At 46.8% G+C, this 21613-nt stretch overlaps 1 protein-coding gene across 1 annotated transcript in view; it reads left to right on the plus strand.

Moving 5' to 3' along the window:
* Positions 1–21613, plus strand: part of cyp4t8 (cytochrome P450, family 4, subfamily T, polypeptide 8) — an 80942-nt gene that overhangs the window by 43498 nt on the left and 15831 nt on the right. The window contains exons 6-8 of the mRNA XM_078218475.1: positions 4085–4236; positions 8197–8303; positions 13420–13610. Coding sequence (XP_078074601.1) covers positions 4085–4236; positions 8197–8303; positions 13420–13610 — 450 coding nt within the window. The remainder of the gene's footprint in view (positions 1–4084; positions 4237–8196; positions 8304–13419; positions 13611–21613) is intronic.

The raw sequence follows: 21613 nt of genomic DNA on the forward strand, positions 1-21613 counted from the left end.
AGAAAAGGAGCTCCAGGTTTTTGGCCCAGCGACAGTAAAGGAACAGTGAACATAGTTCCAAGTCAGGATGTGGCGTGGCTTGAAGGGGAACTTGCAGGTGTTGGTGTTTCCATGTGTCTGTTGTCCTTGTCTTTCTAGATAGTAGAGATTGTGGGGGCGATTCTCCCAAAAAAGTTCTAAGTGCTTAATTTGTGGGAAAACTGGTGCAAATCACGATTGTTTTGTCAGTGGGAGTTCACACTAGAATCTGCCACACTCTGTACACTGCAGAGGTCACAATTGTGAATATACTGAAAAGCTCAGGGGCGGGGCCTATTCACGCTGAAGTCTGACAGTTCTGGAACTCTGCGCATGTCCAGTGGCCCTGAACTGTCAGCCTGCAGTTTGCTGGCCAGCCCGGGCCCCCTGCAATGCTGCCCCTTCACCACCCCCACCCCCCACAGCCCAATTGTGGCCCCCCTGTCCCGGAGTGCCCCAATCTCCAGCTCCCCATGCCCCCACAGTGACAATTCCTCCCACCGCCCCCTCCCCCCCCTCACAGGAGGCAGACCCCCCGGCAAACACCCCCACCCCCCAGCAGACCCCCCCCACCCCCCCATGGGAGGCAGGCACACCCTCACCGGCAGACCACCCCTCCCCCTCCAACCGGCCCCGATCGCTGGCCTCCCTCCAGCCCTGACTAATCCTCATGCAGAGTGGCAGCTGGACCCCCCCACCCCCCCCGATCACCGCTAAACCCCCCATGCCTAGTCCCCACCCCCAATAGGCCTCACCCCTTTGGCACTGCCTCATGCATGGGCATGGGCACTTTGCCCCTTGGCCAGGGGACACAGGCTGGCCCTGCCAGGGTGACCATGCCCAGGGGGCACCATCCCTGCCGCCTGACCCCCTGGGGGGCTCCCAATTGCCCCCTTTCACTCCAGCGGGGTCGTCCCGCTAGTTCCCCGAAAGTGGAGAGCTACTTTACCCCCGCCGGAGTGAAATTGTACTGGCAGGGTGGGAGATGCTAGCGGGCCTGGAGGTTTCAGTCCTGGGCCCGCTAAATACATTTAAATAACATTAAAATAAGATTTAAATCACTTACCTGCTGTTCCCACTGGTTTCCAGCATGGTCCCGACTGCGACGGATTACCGGCACTGGGAGATGCGCGCAAGTCGGGAACACATGCGCGAATCCCGCGAATTGGCCGGCACGTGATTCTCCCGGCCTGCCATGCTAAAAAATTAGCCCCCTGTGGGTTTGGAAGGTACTGTTAAAGGAGGGTTGACAAGTTGCTGCAGTGCATCTTGCTGTCACGGTGCACCGGTGGTGGAGGAAGCGAATGGTTAAGCTGGTGGATGGGCTGTTGATAATTTGAGCTGCTTTGTCCTGGAAGCTCCCAAGTGTTGTTGGCGCTGCACTTATCCAGATAGTGGAGGGCATTTCATCACAGTCCTGATTTGTGCCCTGTCGATGGTGGACACGCTTTGTGGAGTCAGGAGGGGAGTTGCTTTCACAGACTTCCCAGCCTCTGACCTGAATGAAAGGTGCAATTTAGTCAGTACAATTTATTTGGATTTTTAGTTATTGATTGTCCTCCATTAAAGCCTTTAAAAGAATAACAGTGCATTAGTAATATTAGCTGGATTTAAAATGACCTTCACTGTAGAAAAATAGAAAGTAATGATTAAAGGTATATGAATGAAGATTGAGGTAAATGGACAAATCTAGGTTATAGTGAAAGTGATTAATGGAGTTTCCCTGGGTTGCTGTTTATACTGATCTGAAAAAGACATGTCATTTTGTGGTAATATGCACAACATGCAGAAAAACATTTTTTTAAATGAAATTCTACTTTTAAAAAATCTGTTCTGGTCGATTTCCAACAATGCCAAGTTAAAGAAAACAACTAACTTACTAATAAAATGGTTGAACTTCAGAGCCTTTTTCAATGTGATAATTCTTTCCAATGCTCCCTTAGCAATCAACCAGGTCTAGTTATGAAAGAGTCACAAAATAACTTTTACTGCTGATAATGTTGTCAAGATTGGAGTTTGTCTATCGAATGTAGCAGCTGAATCAATCAAATTTGGTATTTTAAAATGTTGCAAAGTAACAACTGCTTTTCCAGCAGACTGGAAGAAAATAGCTCAGGGACACACATCACCTACTCCCCAGATTAATTATAGAATCATAGAATTCCTACAGTGCAGAAGGAGGCCATTTGGCCCAGCAAGTCTACACCAACCACAATCCCATCCAGGTACTATCCCCGTAACCCCACATATTTACCCTGCTAATCCCCCTAACACTAGGGTCAGTTTAGCATGGCCAATCAGCCTAACCCACACATTTTTGGACTGTGGGAGGAAACCGGAGCACCCGGAGGAAATCCACGCAGACACAGGGAAAACGTGCAAACTCCACACAGACAGTCACCCGAGGCCGGAATTGAACCCGGGTCCCTGGGACTGTGAGGTGCAGTGCTAACCACTGTGCAACCATGCCACCCAATGGTTGTTCAGTACTGAAATGACACAAAAGTGAGAGAAATACGCCCTCCCGCATATTTTCTTCAATAAATGCAAATTGTTGAGAATGATGATTCACATCCCGTGAATGCTGAAGGTGCATTCATCCTGACTTGGAAATATATCACCAGTCCTTCACTGCCCTGGACCTCCCTCCCTAACAGCACTGTCAGCGTACCTACACCATGTGGACTGCAGTGGTTCAAGAAGGCAGCTCACCAGCACCACCTTCAAAGAACAAAGAACAATACAGCACAGGAACAGGCCCTTCGGCCCTCCAAGCCCGTGCCGCTCCCTGGTCCAAACTAGACCATTCTTTTGTATCCCTCCATTCCCACTCCGTTCATATGGCTGTCTAGATAAGTCTTAAACGTTCCCAGTGTGTCCGCCTCCACCACCTTGCCTGGCAGCGCATTCCAGGCCCCCACCACCCTCTGTGTAACATATGTCCTTCTGATGTCTGTGTTAAACCTCCCCCCCTTCACCTTGAACCTATGACCCCTCGTGAACGTCACCACCGACCTGGGGAAAAGCTTCCCACCGTTCACCCTATCTATGCCTTTCATAATTTTATACACCTCTATTAAGTCTCCCCTCATCCTCCGTCTTTCCAGGGAGAACAACCCCAGTTTACCCAATCTCTCCTCATAACTAAGCCCCTCCATACCAGGCAACATCCTGGTAAACCTCCTCTGTACTCTCTCCAAAGCCTCCACGTCCTTCTGGTAGTGTGGCGACCAGAACTGGACGCAGTATTCCAAATGCGGCCGAACCAACGTTCTATACATCTGCAACATCAGACCCCAACTTTTATACTCTATGCCCCGTCCTATAAAGGCAAGCATGCCATATGCCTTCTTCACCACCTTCTCCACTTGTGACGTCACCTTCAAGGATCTGTGGACTTGCACACCCAGGTCCCTCTGCGTATCTACACCCTTTATGGTTCTGCCATTTATTGTATAGCTCCTCCCTACATTATTTCTACCAAAATGCATCACTTCGCATGTATCAGGATTGAACTCCATCTGCCATTTCTTTGCCCAAATTTCCAGCCTATCTATATCCTTCTGTAGCTTCTGACAATGCTCCTCACTATCTGCAAGTTGCTCCTCACTATCTGCAAGTGGCAATTAGGGATGGGCAATAAATGATGGCCTAGTCAGCATCCTGTAAATGAATTTTTAAAAATCCAGGCATTCAGTATTTTAAGATTAGCAATGAACCCAAATGTTTCCTGTTCTTCTGTGGCCTGTGCACTCTCGGGATCATTACTTTGATGAGGAGGCAGTGGCAAAGCCCGATTCCCAATCTGATGCCACTGGCTGACCAAATGAAGAGAGTCCATTTCCAAAATAGATCATTCCTTGTCCCGCTTCCCCATTTCTCTCTATATAGCACCTGCCACCTCCCCACCCATGGAAGGAAGCAAGTTCTGACTTAATAATATCTTTGATCTCTATCTAAATTGCTGCACAGTCCAGTCTAAATCATTAATGAATTGCAAATGTGATGTCATAAGTCTTAACAATGACTATTATCTAATTTCAAGGATTTTCTCTTAATTTCCCAGTGACAGTTCATATGTCCAGGCTGTGTATGAGCTGTGCATCCTCTCCAACCAACGGTTTAGAACCTTTCCATATCACAGTGACCTTATCTACTATCTAAGTCCACATGGATTTCGTTTTCGGAAAGCCTGCAAGCTGGCACATCACCATACTGGTAAGTGTAAAGCACTTGCCAAATTAAAGTGGCACAGATACACCGTGATTAATTAGTTGAGTTGACGTGTAAAGTTGTGAACATTTCCTAGTTTGGTGTTTGGCATAATTTTGCTTTTAAATTTAAAAGTTTTTACCGACTGTTTTCAATCGCCATCAGATTGAGAGATGTCAGTAGTGGGAATAAGGACCTTCCTCTAGTTTTGGCCTCATTGTCAGCTGTGATATTTGTAAGATGCTTATTAGAGACTCAATGTGGATGCATGTAGTGGTATTGCCACTGGTCAAATAATCCAGAAACCCAGAATAATGGTCGGGGACCTGGGTTGGCAGATGGTGAAATTTGAATTCAATAAAAATCTGGAATCAAAAGTCTAATGATGACCATGAAACCATTGTCGGTTGTCATAAAAGCATACCTGGTTCACTAATGTCCTTTATGGAAGGAACACTGCCATCCTTACCAGGTCTGGACTACATGTGACTCCAGACTCACAGCAACGCCCTCTGAAATGGCCAAGCAAGCCATTCAGTGCAAGCACAATTAGCAATGGGCAATTAATGCTGGCCCAGGCAGCGATGCCCACATTCATGAAATGAATCAGAAAATAAATAAAGTTACACGTCTAATTATCCTTAGCTACTCTCCTCAAAATATTGACAAGCCAAGGAATTTACTTGAAAATAAAGAGCAAACAAAATAATTAGCAATTGTTTCCTTTTGCATTTGATCTGATGTATCGGTGAAAAACATAAAGAAAGCTACTTATATTTAAGTCAGTGGAATACTTTTGCAATGATTTCCCTGGGACCATTCTTCTGCACTCCCTCCAATGCATTCACATCCCTCCTATAGTGTGGCACCCAGAACTGTACACAGTATTCCAGCTGAGCTCAAACTTGCGTCTTGTAAAAATTCAGCGTAACATCCTTGCTCTTGTACACTATGCCTCTGCTAATAAAGTCCAGAATACTATATGCTTTATTAACTACTCTCTCCACCTGTCCTGCCACCTTCAATGATCTAAGCACATGCATATTCAAGTCCCTTTATTCCTGCACCACCTTAAGAACTTTATCCCTAATTTTATGTTGTCTCTCCATGTTCTTCCTGCTAAAATGCACCTCTGCATTGAACTTCATCTGTCTCTCATCTGCTCACTCTGTCAAATCTGTTGTGTGGCACTGTATCAAATGCCTTTTGAAAATCCATGTACATCACGTCAATAGCATTACCCTCATTGATCCTATAGTGTTTGGCCACTTTAAAGGGCAATCGGCCAATGGATTCACATGACCCGGGAAAACTAGTTACATCCATTTGCTATTGGGATTATACACAGTTCGTTCATTTTAATCCAATCTAAATCCTTGAAGTCTCTCTTTAGTGGCTGTGAGGCTTGGGTTGACTCAACACAGCTTCCAATAGTTTAACCCACACTGCAAATCAGCCTCATTGAGTGAGGATATAGGGATGACTGGAATTGGAAATGGAAATATCACAACAGGTATTTCTTTGAGGTTATTGGTGGAAGATGTTATCAGGGTAATTTGGAGCTTTCCAAAGGAAGCTGCAAGTGAATATTAGTGAGATGGTGGAATGAACAGAGCAGATAAAATTCAATGGCAGTAAATATGAGATGGTACTGAACAAAAGTAATAATTACATTTTGAATGGGGAAAGTCTGGATGATTTGGAAGAGCAAAAGGATAAGGTTTTCAGATTTATAAGACATTATGGAACATTCAATTTTATAGTAAGTGATGCAGCAAATCTAAATCAAAGTTGCTGAACTGGAGTGAAATCAGTGCTGCATTTTGGAATGTGGACTGGAAGGCGAGGGCAGGGGGCGGGGGGTTAGACTGCCCAGTTAAACCTAGAGACATCTCTGTGGACTTAAGGGCGTGCTCTTCTGATTCTTTAATCCAGGAGGAATAGCCCCCCGCCCTCCCCATTCGGTGGCATGGTAGCACAGTGGTTAGCACTGCTGGTTCACAGCTCCAGGGACCTGGGTTCGATTCCCGGCTTGGGTCACTGTCTGTGTGGAGTTTACACATTCTCCCTGTGTCTGCGTGGGTTTCCTCTGGGTGCTCCGGTTTCCTCCCACAGTCCAATGGTGTGCGGGCTAGGTTGATTAGCCATTCTAAATTGCCCCTTAGTGTCCCGGGATGCATAGGTTAGAGGGATTAGTGGGTAAATATGTAGGGATATGGGGATAGAGCCTGGGTGGGATTGTAGTTGGTGCAGACTCGATGGGCCGAATGGCCTCTTTCTGCGCTGTAGGATTCTATGATTCTATGATGAGGCACGTCCCTGCCAAAACTCCCGTCTCCCTCACCAATGTCTCAATGTTTCCCCCACCATATCCTTCCAGCAGGGGCCTTCCTGACTTGCCCCGGCGAGGTCATCCCTGATATCGAGCTGGTATGCATGCTGCTGTTTCAGCCCCAGCATTGGCCACCACTATCCCCTTAAAAGAATGGGAGCTCTGATGCCAGGCGCTAATTTCCTGATGGACATAGAATCGGGTCGGGGCTTCTGAATACAGCTGAGGTTGCATTGCCCCCGGCTTTACAGATCACCATTTGGGCCACTGTCACCCCGACAAAACTGACTGCACCGTGCACAGTTTTGGACTCAACATCAATATTGAGCTAATTAACAGAGAACACAACACAAGAACACAAGAAATAGAACCAGGAATAGGCCACCAGGCACTTCTAGCCTGCCCACCATTCAATACGATCATGGCTGATCAATGCCAGCCTCAACTCCTTTTCTGTGCCACTTCCCCATAGCCCTCTACAAAAACAATGGCTCCCAACAGGGGACTCGAGCCCACAACCCTGAGGTTAAGAATGCCATGCTCTACTGACTGAGCTAGCCAGGCAAAGTTTAACTAGAAGGCTGCCAGGTATCAGACAGGAAAATTTAGGACTGTTTTTTAGAAGAGATTTTGAGTGATTTTATAGAGGATTTTAAAATTATGAATGATGGGACAAAATAGAAATAAGTAGATTATTTGCACTAACTGAAGAGTCCAGAATGAGGCGTCGTCAATATAAGATTAAATGTAAAAGATTTAGGAGAGAATGTACGTGATAACTTTTTTACACAGTATGTTGTGAGGTTGTGAAATTAGTGATTGAAGCAGAAACAATGTCAATATTTAAGAAAAAATTAGATAAGTGATTGAAAGCAATTGTGATAAAGGGATAGTGAAACAAAGTACACACATGAGATTATGTATGAGACTCATGTGGAGGGTAAATATTAACATGGATTAGTTGAGCTGAATACCATGCTTACATATTAAAGGTCTTTAGTAAGCTTTGTAATATGATTTACTCTGCTTCTAACTTTGCAATCCTTGATCTGTAAACACTCAATGTTGGCATAGGAGTCAAAATAGGTTAAAGGGCCCTTGGACTAGATTCACCATTCAAAAAGATCCTGGCTGATATTCTACATCAACTCCACTTTCCTGTCCTGTCCCCATATATCGCAATCACCTTGTTGCCCAAAAATCTAATAACCTCAGTCTTGAATATACTTATTTTTCATGCACTCATCGCCTGCTATGGTAGAGAGTTTCAAAGATTCAACCCTCTAACTGAAGAAATTTCTTCTCATCTCAGTTCTGAATGGGTGGCCCCTTATCCTGAGATTATAACCCTTGATTCTAGACTCCCCTGTCAGGGGAAACAGCCTCTTTCGGCATCTAGAGTGTGAACTATGCTTATTCTGAGCCCCAGCATCAACATCCCTTACTTTGATGACCATGCAAATATTTTTAAACTGATTAAGAGAAACATTTATAAAGGATACAAAGCAAGACATGAACAACATTCCTGCAAAGAGTTACTACTTCCCTGGGCTGGTGAAATTAGCAAGCATGCAAAGAATAATAATATAGTTTGTATCTACCATTTCGTCCCAATGAGACTTTCTGTCCAATAGAGGAAGTGATACGCCAGAGGAAGGAGGCACTGAAGAATGAGAAGGAATTGGAAAAAACCAAGGATAAGAGATACCTAGATTTCTTGGATATTCTACTTTGTGCAAGGGTAAGTGTTTGTATATTAATTGTTCTAATTAATAATTCAGTGGACGGTTTCCTACCGGTGTAATTTGTTAAACTTCTGAATGAACTCGGCAGTAGTTTCAACTATTCTTTACACGAGTGATAAGGCATATCTCAGGATGTCAATGATGCCAAGCACACATGATCTGACTAAAACTAGCTTCCATCCACTTGGAGAAAGACTTCATTGTGGTACAGGAAACAGTATGGTGGCTGAGTGAGAGCTTGGTTTCCAATGAAGTCGAGAAACAGAAGTTGTTGAATCTCAGCCCAACATCTGTCACTTACCTGCAGCTACCTCTAAACAGGTGACCAAAGAAGCTGCCAGGAAGAAACAAGCCCTTACATGTAGCTTGACCAAGATAATCTACTCCTAGCATCTACCTGTCTTATTCAGCTTACAGTGAACATAGGAAGCCCTCAGCACCCACTCCTTAAAGGAATGCATCAGATAGCAGAAACATGTTGCACTTATTTATATCATGTTAATCACCTTATTATTAATTATTATTTTCAGTAATGCTCAGCACAGCTTTACCTAGAATAGCTAAATTCAACAGAGTCATCTTAGCTGGCACAGTTTGGTACAGGAACCAGGAATGTTGGCAATTTCTCTCATTTCATCACCCCAGAATTTCCATAGTATACTATTTTATGGCTGACAGTTAAACAGTTTAATAATAATCAGCTATGGTGCAATTTCACATGTTTTATGAATGAATCATGCTGCACTTAACCAGTTCACATGAACTGGACGTTAAAGATTAGTCACACTTTGCTCTTCCAAGAGGCATTATCTTAAAGCTGTGAAAATGGATTAGAGCGGAAAATTCTCTATTGCTTCAGACACGACTTTAGACATTACCTTAGTCATGGCCACACCAATCATTGCAAGCACTGTCCCCATTATGGGAATGAAGACATGCAGCCATGCCTGACTCTGCTAGTTAGCTACTGCTGCCTCTGGTTCTTGGCTATGGTGTGCCAGTGAGCATGGTGCAATATGTTTGAGTAATGTGCCTGTCAGTTGAATATCTGGCATTGTGTGCAAACTGTAAGATGTGGGAGCGAGGCTTTCAGCTGCTTTAAGTATATGAGGGTAAGGTGAGTCTGTGAATATTAGGAATGAGTCTTGCTATAGCAATCAACCACTTCAAAGAAATCAACATGTACTCATTCTGGTTTTCTTGTGCAGTTCTTGTGTTTTCTTGTACATGTACGATTTTCTTGTGTTTGACTATGGAATGAATGGAACACAAGAACTCAAGAAAAAGGATCAGGAGTAGACCATATGGTCTGTCAAGTCAGCGCTACCATTGAATGTAATCATGGTTAATCTTGGGATTCAGCCGTTTTCCCACCTGCTGTCTCTATCCTGAATGGCCAGTGCCTTTGCAATTTCCACCCTGCTGTTTATTGCACAGGGTAAGACATATCCAGCTCAGGAAACCAAAAATACACTAACTGTATTTACATTTCACAGACCATAAGACACCATGACGTACACAACTTATCTTTAACCTGAAATACTAAAGATCCCTTAAGGTACAAATCTTTTCGGCATTTCCAAGAAAAAATGCACTCACTTGTGTAATTATTTGGAGATAGTCAGAGAACAATTAGTTATTTGTTGAGCAGTGTCATTTCCACTGGATGTCACATATATATTTTGCACTTGCAGCTTTGTCCATTGGGAATACCATAGATTTAAAGTACAAAAGTGAGAAGGAATAAAGGTTTCTTCCCACTTCTAGTTTCACTGGGGACCTGCTCATTTTAAACCTGTGTGTCCTCTGGTCTAAAAGCCAAATTATATGTATAATACTGCGAATTTTAAGAATACATTCAATTAGTTTGGATATTTAAAGCCAGCAAGATTTTAGAATGTGAAATTGTGGATTACTAAAGATTTCTGGCTGATTTGCTCCAGCTGGTTTACCCAAAACTTTTCCTAGTTTTATGCAAAGATTGCCGATATTGGCCAATTTATTTTGCAATAGATTTATGTATTTGTGACAAAGGGAAGCTGTCAGGGAAAGAGGACACTCCCCACCAGAGACCATGACACTTGCATGAGGCAATGTAAATGTCGCAATACTGGTCAGTCAACATAGATCTAGCTATGGCAACTCATGCAAATCCTACCCAGCACACAGCTCAGAGAAATCTAGGGTCACCAGAGTCCAGTAAAACTCTGCCGCTACTAAAAATACTTAAGCTATGATTTTCTGCTCTTGTCCATAGTGGGTGTCATGGTGGGCGGGAGCGGAATCTATCACAAGAGCACAAAAAATTGATTTTACACCATCATAAAACCAGTTTGCGATAGAGCCGGCAAACCCCCAATGGAGACGCTTTTCCTGCTGCACAATGTCAGGAACGACTTTGCATATATTTTAATGTCACGCATACTCATTAAAAGGAGAACTCACTGGGATCATTCCCCCAGGCGGGATCAATAGCGCACGTTGGTGTGCAATTAGGCCAACATATTTCACAATGGTATATATGCGACATGCACCTGGTGACATGCACTTTGCTTGGGACTTCGATGTTCGTGCACCTATATTGCATCTCACAGCACTCGCGGAACCTTAGGTTCAGCACACGGCCTCACTCTCAACACCACATCATTTTTGAGGCGGGTTACTAGGCAAGGTTCCACTCAATGCACCAGCAGTAAGGCAGGGATGGTCTCGAGTCAGCTGTAGGGCCAGGTTGCCAACTGGGAAATGGGGGAAATGGGCAGGAAGGCTGCAGGCCAAGGCCCCCAACTCGGCAACTGGGTAAGGGGCCAGAGGCATGATCATGGGCTGCAGGGTGCAGACCAAGACCTGCACTAGGGAGAAGATAGGGCTCACACACATGACTGGGGTGGGGGAAGTGGTATGTCTTATGTGCCAGAATGGGGAGAGAGTTTCTAACTGAATTACATCTGCAACATGGGGCCAAAATAGGAAGGAGTGAACTGAGGATGCACTTCACTTCACTTTGCTTATCTTACCAAGACCCTCCTTGTTCCAGTCCACAAAGGGTAAGAGCATGGCAGCCCAGTCTCAGTGTTGCTCAGAATGTTATCTGCAGGACATGGACATAACATCACGTGCATCAGCCCAGGGGTGTGGGAGGTTCGAGCATGTTCTTGAGCTGCAAGTGGTATACTCAATCTGGGGAGGTTAGAAACATAGAAAACTACAGCACAAAACAGGCCCTTCGGCCCCACAAGTTGTGCCGAACATATCCCTACCTTTTAGGCCTACCTATAACCCTCCATCCTATTAAGTCCCATGTACTCATCCAGGAGTCTCTTAAAAGACCCTATTGAGTATGCCTCCACCACCACTGACGGCAGCCGATTCCACTCGCCCACCACCCTCTGTGTGAAAAACTTTGCCCTAACATTTCCCCTGTACCTACCCCCAGCACCTTAAACCTGTGTCCTCTCGTAGCAGCCATTTCCACCCTGGGAAAAAGCCTCTGAGAATCCACCCGATCTATGCCTCTCAACATCTTATTTACCTCTATTAGGTCTCCTCTCATCCTACGTCTCTCCAAGGAGAAAAGACCGAGCTCCCTCAGCCTATCCTCATAAGGAATGCCACTCAATCCAGGCAACATCCTTGTAAATCTCCTCTGCACCCTTTCAATCTTTTCCACATCCTTCCTGTAATGAGGCGACCAGAACTGAGCACAGTACTCCAAGTGGGGTCTGACGAGGGTCTTATATAGCTGCATCATTATCCCCGGACTCCTAAACTCAATCCCTCGATTGATAAAGGCCAGCACACCATACGCCTTCTTAACCACCTCCTCCACCTGCGGGGCCGATTTTAGAGTCCGATGGACCCGGACCCCACATTTTCCCCATAGATGGGGAAAAGGTAGTTTGGGGGCATTCAAAGGTTTCATGGTGGAGGGGGGGTTGGTGATGTGAGGGCTTCTAAATCACACTGTGTGAGAGGCTTCAAGATGGGGAGGGACAATGTCTGGAGGTGCATCATGATCACAATGGAGTTGAGGATTAGAGTGGACAGATTGAATGGTATTGAAGTGAGAGAAACTTTAACAACCTGCTTCACCAGGTCTTTGGGAGGGATTTGCACACTTGTTTACAAGATGAAGCAATTGAGCAGCAAACAATGTAAGAGAGGAAAGCTCAGCTGGTGAGGGGCGGCACGGTAGCACAGTAGTTAGCACTGCTGCTTCACAGCTCCAGGGACCAGGGTTCGATTCCCGGCTTGGGTCACTGTCTATGTGGAGTTTGCACATTCTCCTCGTGTCTGCGTGGGTTTCCTCCGGGTGCTCCGGTTTCCTCCCACAGTCCAAAGATGTGCGGGTTAGGTTGATTGGCCATGCTAAAATTGCCCTTAGTGTCCTGGGATGCATAGGTTAGAGGGATTAGTGGGTAAATATGTAGGGATATGGGGGTAGGGCCTGGGTGGGATTGTGGTCGGTGCAGACTCGATGGGCCGAATGGCCTCTTTCTGTGCTGTAGGGTTTCTAAGAGTTCTTCAAGGGCCTGTCGGATAATTTGTACATTGCAATTGGGTGGGGGTGGAAACACGAGTACAGGGACAGCTAACAGATATGACTTTTCTCAGGCGAGGAAAGATACACAGTGGAGACAAGTTATGAGCCCTTTATTCACAATGCAGGAAATCAGGAAAGGTACAGCAGTACAGGACCAATGTTCTGGACCAAGGTCTCCATGGCGGCCACTGAAGGAAATCTTTCTGAATGTGTTTACAAGTTGGCTGCAATCGACTAGAGAGAGAATCCACTGAATATAGTCCAGAATCAACAAGTACATGCAGTGTAGTCGGGAAGATGTGGGCAGCAGTGCTATTCAAAAATGTTAATTACAGGAGGTTTTTTTTGTACGTTTGCACACCAAGGCTGAGATTCTTTCAAAGATGTGGAGATGCCGTGCGCGATCTTCTTGGAGATTCTCTCCACTTGGAGCCGGCCCTTACCTGACGAAGGAGCAGCGCTCCGAAAGCTAGTGGATTTTGCTCCCAAATAAACCTGTTGGACTTTAACCTGGTGTTGTGAGACTGCTTACTGTGTTCTTTCAAAGGCCATCTAATGTTGTGCTGCAGGATGAAGATGGAAAAGGCTTATCGGATGAAGAAATTCGGGCAGAGGTGGACACGTTTATGTTTGAAGGCCATGATACCACAGCGAGTGGTATCTCCTGGCTCCTGTACTGTCTGGCTCAACACCCAGAATACCAGCAAAAGTGTAGAGAAGAAATTCAGGAACTTCTGGAGGAGCACAAACAAATGGAATGGTGAGTTTTAATCTAATCTTGCTTTTATTTGTTGTTGTATGATACAGAATCAACTGCACATAATCAGACTTTGAAACCTGTCAGAATGATTCTGCAGAATTTCTCTTGGTCACTCACAGCCACTGTGGTTTGGCTTCTGGTTAGTTTTTAGTATTCAGTACAATATTCCTCACCTGTGAACCACTGACAAGTGCAGCCATTGTTGCTCCGACACTTCTGCGATTTTGCAGCTATCGGAATTACCATAGAAAATTACAGCTCAGAAACAGGCCTTTTGGCCCTTCTTGTCTGTGTCGAACCATTTTTTGCCTAGTCCCACTGATCTGCACTTGGACCATATCCCTCCACACCCCTCTCATCCATGAACCCGTCCAAGTTTTTCTTAAATGTTAAAAGTGACCCCGCATTTACCACTTTATCCGGCAGTTCATTCCACGCTCCCACCACTCTCTGCGTGAAGAACCCCCCCCCTAATATTCCCTTTAAACTTTTCTCCTTTCACCCTTAACCCATGCCCTCTGGTTTTTTTCTCCCCCAGCCTCAGCGGAAAAAGCCTGCTTGCATTCACTCTATCTATACCCATCAAAATCTTATACACCTCTATCAAATCTCCCCTCATTCTTCTACGCTCCAGGGAATAAAGTCCCAACCTATTCAATCTCTCTCTGTAACTCAGTTTCTCAAGTCCCGGCAACATCCTTGTGAACCTTGCTGAAGTCTTTATTAATGAAAGCTGGAGATCAGTTTATACTGCAGCACAAGTATTCCAGAATGGTTTTCACTTTTACAACTTGCTTTCATTTGTACTATTTTTCCACGATAAATACATCTGCTGCTGTCCCTCAGACAAAAGATTAAAGTCAAGGCCTTGCCTGCTTTCACAGCAGAACAGATGAAAAAGATTCTGTTGTATTATTTGCAAGAAGAGCAGGAAAGTTCTCCTGTGTGGCCTAGCTAATTCTTATCACTCAAAATCACGACTAAAAACAATAGATTATCATGTCATTATCAGACTACTGTCTCTACGAACCTGTGTGCAAACTGGTTGCTGTATTTCCTACATTACCATAAAAACTAGACTTCAACAGTACTTAATTAGCTGTAAAGTCCTTTGGGGCACACTGTGGTCAGGAAAGGAGCTATATAAAAACTTGTGGTGAACCATCGTTGGTTCACCACTGGGGTTTGTTACCATGTTACTGTTGGGCTAGGGTGTTATTACTGTGGGGGTTGTACTATGTTGTTGGGTTAGGGTGTTTACCTGTTATGAGAGTTATCGTGGCACATTCCAGTGGGGTCCCGCCTCCGGTGGCAGGGTATAAGACCCCCTGCTCCGGCAGGACCCCTTCAGTCTGAACTGGTGTATTCGTGTTAGTAGTTCCCTTGTTACTGTATTAAAGCCTTCAATACCAAAGCCTTGATTCCATGTGCTCATTGACGCGCATCAATTTAATACAGTAAACAGAAAACTCACAACTGTGCTACAAGAAGGAAAAAAAACAGAGAGTATGGAACAGATCCTAAAACCGGATCGTCTGACACTGGACCCACGTGCGGTCGGTGCAGCTAACACATTCGACCATTGGTGGAAGTGCTTTGAGGACTACCTGGCAGCCTCGGTAGCTATCACTACGGACAGTGATAGACTCCAGGTCCTCCACGCGAGGGTAAGCGACACGATTTACCTAGCCATTCGTGCAGCTCCCACTTACCAGGGTGCCGTCGAGCTCCTAAAGAATAGGTACATTATGCCACCCAACGAGATACATGCTCGTTACCTCCTCGCTACACGACGTCGGCAGTCGGGCGAAACCATAGAGGATTATGCCAATGAGCTCCTGCAGCTTGCCAGGGGTTGCGACTGTAAGGACGTCTCCGCCGAGCAGTATATGTACGACCTCGCCCGAGACGCGTTCGTAGCAGGGGTAGGGTCCTCGTACATCAGGCTTAAATTGCTAGAAAAGGGGAAACTCAACTTGACCCAGGCAATGGGGATGGCCGTGAGGTTGGAGGCGGCGTCGAAGAGCTTGGCGCTGTACCCCGAGGACCACGTGCAGTCAACGTGGTTGGAGCAAGCTCTGCTCCCTCCTCGCCCCGCGAACCCGCGCTCCCAGATCGATTCGACGACGGCGGCAGCTCCAGGTGGCCAGCGATGCTATTTTTGCGGTGGGGCCAAGCATCCACGGCAACAGTGTCCGGCAAGAACGGCAATCTGCAGCCAGTGCGGTAAAAAAGGCCACTACGGCAAAGTCTGCAGGTCCAAACCTAAAAACGGCAGTGCAGCTTGTAACCCTCCTGAACGGAGACCATCTCTTTCGGCGTCGCAGTACCCACGAGGTCCGACCACGTGCGATCTCAGGACGGCGCCATCGTGGCAGACAGAGGAGGAGGAAGACCACCAGGAGTCGCTGCGCTTGGCGCCCTCGCCCACGTGCGATTCATGGGGGCGGCCATCATGGTCCACGACGACTAGGAGCGACCAGCAGGGGTCCTCAGCATCCACATCGGCAGCATGCAGCAGCGACCAGCAGGGGTCCTCAGCATCCACATCGGCAGCATGCAGTGACGCCCAGGGGCCAACGGTGGCGTCGATCTCTCTGGATCAGACCAGGCATTACAGACTGGAACATTCTATGATGGAGGTAAAGGTTAGTGGCAGAACTGTGAATTGTCTGTTTGACAGTGGGAGCACCGAAAGTTTCATACACCCTGAAACTGCTAAAAGGTGTGGACTCCGGGTTCTCCCTGCCAAACAGACAATTTCCATGGCATCACAGTCCCGGTCTGTACCGATCCAAGGACGATGTATGGTAACTCTTGAGGTACAGGGCACAGTTTACGAGCAATACAGGCTCCTTGTGCTACCTCACCTTTGCGCGCCAATTCTCCTCGGACTAAACTTTATGGTCCACATGAAGAGTGTGATCCTACAGTACGGTGGGCCACTCCCTTCACTGGCAGTAGGGAATCAGCCGCAGCCTCCAAATTGCCCAAAGCGCCCCGCGTGCAATTTATCCACCCTGAAGATCACGACACCATCCCTTTTTAAAAATCTGGTACCTGGCTGCAAGCCCATCGCTACTAAAAGTAGGCGTTACAGCGCTGAGGACCGGATCTTTATTAGATCTGAGGTTCAGCGGCTCCTCAAGGAAGGGATCATACAGGCCAGTGCTAGTCCGTGGAGAGCGCAGGTCGTGGTAGTCAAAAGCGGGAACAAACCTCGGATGGTCATCGACTATAGTCAGACCATTAATAGATACACGCAGCTGGATGCGTATCCTCTCCCGCGCATTTCTGATATGGTCAATCAGATTGCGCAGTACCGAGTGTTTTCTACCATAGACCTTAAGTCCGCCTACCATCAACTCCCCATCCACCCAGAGGACCGACAATATACGGCTTTTGAGGCGGATGGTCGTCTATACCAATTCCTCAGGGTTCCATTTGGTGTCACCAATGGGGTCGCGGTCTTCCAGCGTGCTGTGGACCGAATGGTGGACCAGAACGGGTTGCGGGCTACCTTCCCGTACCTGGATAACGTCACCATCTGCGGCCATGACCAGCAGGACCACGACACGAATCTCCAACACTTTCTGCGCACTGCATCTCGCCTGAATCTGACCTATAACAGGGAGAAGTGCGTATTCCGTACGCGTAGGTTAGCCATCCTCGGATACGTGGTGGAAAACGGGGTCATTGGCCCTGATCCAGACCGTATGCGCCCACTCACTGAACTTCCCTTGCCCGCTAGCACGAAGGCACTGAGGAGATGCCTCGGGTTCTTTTCATATTATGCACAGTGGGTCCCCAACTACGCGGACAAAGCTCGTCCGCTCATTAAGTCCACGACCTTCCCACTTACGCCGGAGGCCCAATTGGCCTTCAAGGTTTTGAAGAGCGACATCTCGGAAGCCACGATGCACGCGGTGGATGAATCCATCCCTTTCCAGGTGGAGAGTGATGCATCTGACTTCGCCCTAGCCGCCACACTAAACCAGGCAGGCAGGCCCGTCGTGTTTTTTTCCCGCACCCTTCAAGGCCCAGAAATTCGGCACTCAGCGGTGGAAAAGGAGGCTCAGGCCATTGTGGAGGCAGTCAGACACTGGCGCCATTACCTGGCAGGTAAGCGGTTCACCCTGATCACGGATCAACGATCCGTGGCGTTTATGTTCAGTAACACGCAGAGGGGCAAGATCAAGAACGATAAGATCTTGCGGTGGAGAATTGAGCTCTCCACCTATAATTACGATATTATGTATTGTCCAGGGAAGCTCAATGAGCCCTCGGATGCCCTCTCGCGCGGAACATGCGCCATCATGCAGGAGGACCGCTTGAAGGCTCTCCACAATGATCTGTGTCATCCTGGAGTCACCAGACTCTACCACTTCATCAAAGCCCGCAACCTGCCCTACTCGGTGGAGGATGTCAGGTCAGTAACTAGAAGCTGTCGGATTTGCGCAGAATGCAAACCACACTTTTATCGACCAGACCGGGCACAATTGGTCAAGGCCACTCGCCCTTTTGAGAGGCTGAGTGTGGATTTTAAGGGCCCCCTTCCCTCAACGGACCGGAATGTCTATTTTCTCAATATAATAGACGAGTATTCCCGGTTTCCGTTTGTTTTCCCCTGTGCGGACACGTCAACTGCCACCGTCATCAAGGTTTTCAGTGAACCTTTTACCCTGTTCGGGTACCCCTGCTACATTCATAGCGACAGGGGCTCGTCGTTCATGAGCAACGACTTGAGGCAATTCCTGCTCTCATTCGGGATTGCCTCTAGTAGAACCACGAGCTACAACCCTAGGGGTAACGGACAGGTGGAAAGGGAGAATGCTACAGTCTGGAAGGCTGTCCTACTGGCACTGAAATCCAGGGGCCTTCCAGTCTCCCGTTGGCAGGAGGTCCTTCCAAATGCGCTCCATGCTATCCGCTCCCTCCTGTGTACGGCAACCAATGCTACTCCCCACGAGAGGATGTTCTCATTCCCTCGGAAGTCGTCCTCGGGGACCTCATTGCCAGCCTGGTTGACGTACCCAGGACCCGTCCTTCTGCGGCGCCATGTGAGGGCTCGCAAGTCCGACCCCTTGGTCGAACCGGTCCAACTCCTCCACGCCAACCCTCAGTATGCCTATGTGGCATATCCTGACGGGCGAGAGGACACTGTCTCCATTAGAGACCTGGCGCCCGCAGGGGACGTAGCAACCCCTGTCGCTCCTATTCCCCCAGTCACAAATCCACTACTCCTCATTACTTCCCCAGACGTGGCGCGGTCAGCACCGGGACCAGTGCATAACACTTTTACTCCCATGTACAGCTTGCCTGAGACTCGGAGATCGGCGCCACCATCATCATCACCACCACCACTACCACCAAACGTTCCAGGATCCCCTGCACCATCGCCTCACCAGGGCCGGCCGGCCCGGGAGTCCTTGAGGGGACAGCCAGACGTTACTTTAAGAGCGCCACCACAAGCACCTGCTCCGTTTTCGCAACCGGTGTTGAAGAGATCGGCACGTGCTCCGGTTTCGCAACCGGTGTTGAGGAGATCGCAGCGTCAGTGCGGTCCTCCAGACCGTCTGGACTTGTGAATCCTGTGACTTTTCTGTTATTGTCTGTTTTTCGTCCACCCCGCCACCTTTTGTTCCTAAAGGAGGGGTGAATGTGGTGAACCATCGTTGGTTCACCACTGGGGTTTGTTACCATGTTACTGTTGGGCTAGGGTGTTATTACTGTGGGGGTTGTACTATGTTGTTGGGTTAGGGTGTTTACCTGTTATGAGAGTTATCGTGGCACATTCCAGTGGGGTCCCGCCTCCGGTGGCAGGGTATAAGACCCCCTGCTCCGGCAGGACCCCTTCAGTCTGAACTGGTGTATTCGTGTTAGTAGTTCCCTTGTTACTGTATTAAAGCCTTCAATACCAAAGCCTTGATTCCATGTGCTCATTGACGCGCATCAAAACTAAACCCTTCATTTTTAGAAGTGGACAAGTATATCACAGATTGAGATGATGGAACATTTTATGCATAAAATCTGGGCAGATTCTGGGCAGAACAATGGTAGGTATGCACAAAGAGAATATATAGAGAGAAAATGCAGAGTTATGTACTCTAACTGGTGATTAAATAGCAAATGAGGATAATTAAAGAGACATGGGGAGGGGTGAAATCCACCTGTTTTATGAGTGTGAAGTGAATGTTGGGACCCCAATTTTGTGCCTCAATCTCTTGCACGCAATCATCCCTCGAAATATGTCAGTCTCCAAATTTGTAATAGGTAATTTTTAGGTGTCCAGAGTATCCACCTGAAACAGGCATTAGTCAGCTTACACATGTAAATTGGGGTCCATAGAATCCGTAGAATCCCTAGAGTGCAGAAAGAGGCCAGTTGGCCCATCAGGTTTGCACCGACCTACAAAAGATCATTTTATCTAGGTCTACTCCACTACCATATCCCTGTAACCCACGCATTGATCATGGCTAATCCACTTAACCTGCACATCTTGGGACACTAAGCGGCAATTTTACCATGGCCAATCCACCTAGCCTGCACATCTTTGAACGGTGGGAGGAAACTGGAGCATCTAGAGAAAACCCACGCAGAGAGAACATACAAATTCTACACATTCACCCAAGGCCGGAAATGAATCCAGGTCCCTGGTGCTGTGAGGCAGCAGTGCTAACCACTGTGCCACCATGCCGCCAATACACGGCATAACGCCAACAGTAAGATTCTGATTGAAATTTGTGTCTTGAGCAGTTTAACCAGTGACCCTTAAAGAAATGGCCAGAAAACAGCTCCAGGCGTGAGGATGGATTTGGCTACTGGTCCAGTTCCAGTATGTGGCACGACCCTTTCTTATGAATCCCAGGCGACACAGCTATTGCTGCTTTAACAGTTGCCAGTGTACAAGTCCATATGAGGGTACAGAATAATGGCAGAGCACATTTAATCTGTTGCATCCTCCCATTTGGCCTGCTTGCTTTAGAAAGTAGAGAAAGGAGAATTTTGATGTGAAAACTCATTCTGGCACTATTGTCCCTGTTGCGATTAAATAGCTGTGCCACAATTGATGAGCATATTCACAAACATCTGAAGGACAGCAGGAAAAGAAAAGAAAGAACAAGAAATATATTTGAGCAATGAACTAGAAGTGACACAAAAAAATCTTTTGAAATTGCATTTTAATGAACTTTTGCTTATAGCTCAATCCCTAGCAACCTTTGAGCCCACTTTATGTGGGTGTAAAGAAGACTCTGTGCTAAACATACATCAAGTGTCAGGAAATTGTATAGTTATCTAACTGCTGTCAAAGAGCCAGAGTATTAAAATAGTTCTCCCACTTGTTTCATGTGGAAACTTCCTGTGCCAATCAGCACACTCTCCAGAAATATGCATGATGCACTAAATGGCCAGAGTTGGAGAACTACGGTGCTCCACCATGTATTCCTATCAGTTACTTTCACACTACACTGGTCAGTTACCTTCACTGTTCACCGGTGTAACCAGCTGAAAAAATCTCAGTGTCATGTCTTTCCCCAAACATAAATTCTGTGATTAACCATATCAAGAGCTGAACTCACCAGCCTTGTGTGTAAAGAGTATCTCAAGATCTTCACATGAACAACTGCAGAAAATCATGGATATTTAAATGCTAACATAACAGGAATAAGGTTAAAAATCAATTGAAACTTTGGGGGAAATGTTAAACCAACCCCCCGCCCACCCCCTCCCGCCACACCCCATGATGTGTAGGAGGGTTACATTTATAAAAATGCAAAACTCACTGTGAACCCATCTATTTTGGTTTAACCACAGTGTGTTTAACATGTCCAAGTGACTCATGATTACAGTATGTTCATGTAATTTTGTTCCACTGATTTTGACAGCCATTTGTATTTAAAGCCGGCTGGTTAAAGTAAATCAGTGCTTTTTAAAGACTGCTTGTGGTTCAGAATGAACAGGAGGACATCCTTACGACCCCTTGACAAATCTGCTGTGATTGG

Source organism: Mustelus asterias, chromosome 8 (assembly GCF_964213995.1).
Source record: "Mustelus asterias chromosome 8, sMusAst1.hap1.1, whole genome shotgun sequence".
NCBI classification, from domain to species: Eukaryota; Metazoa; Chordata; class Chondrichthyes; order Carcharhiniformes; family Triakidae; genus Mustelus; species Mustelus asterias.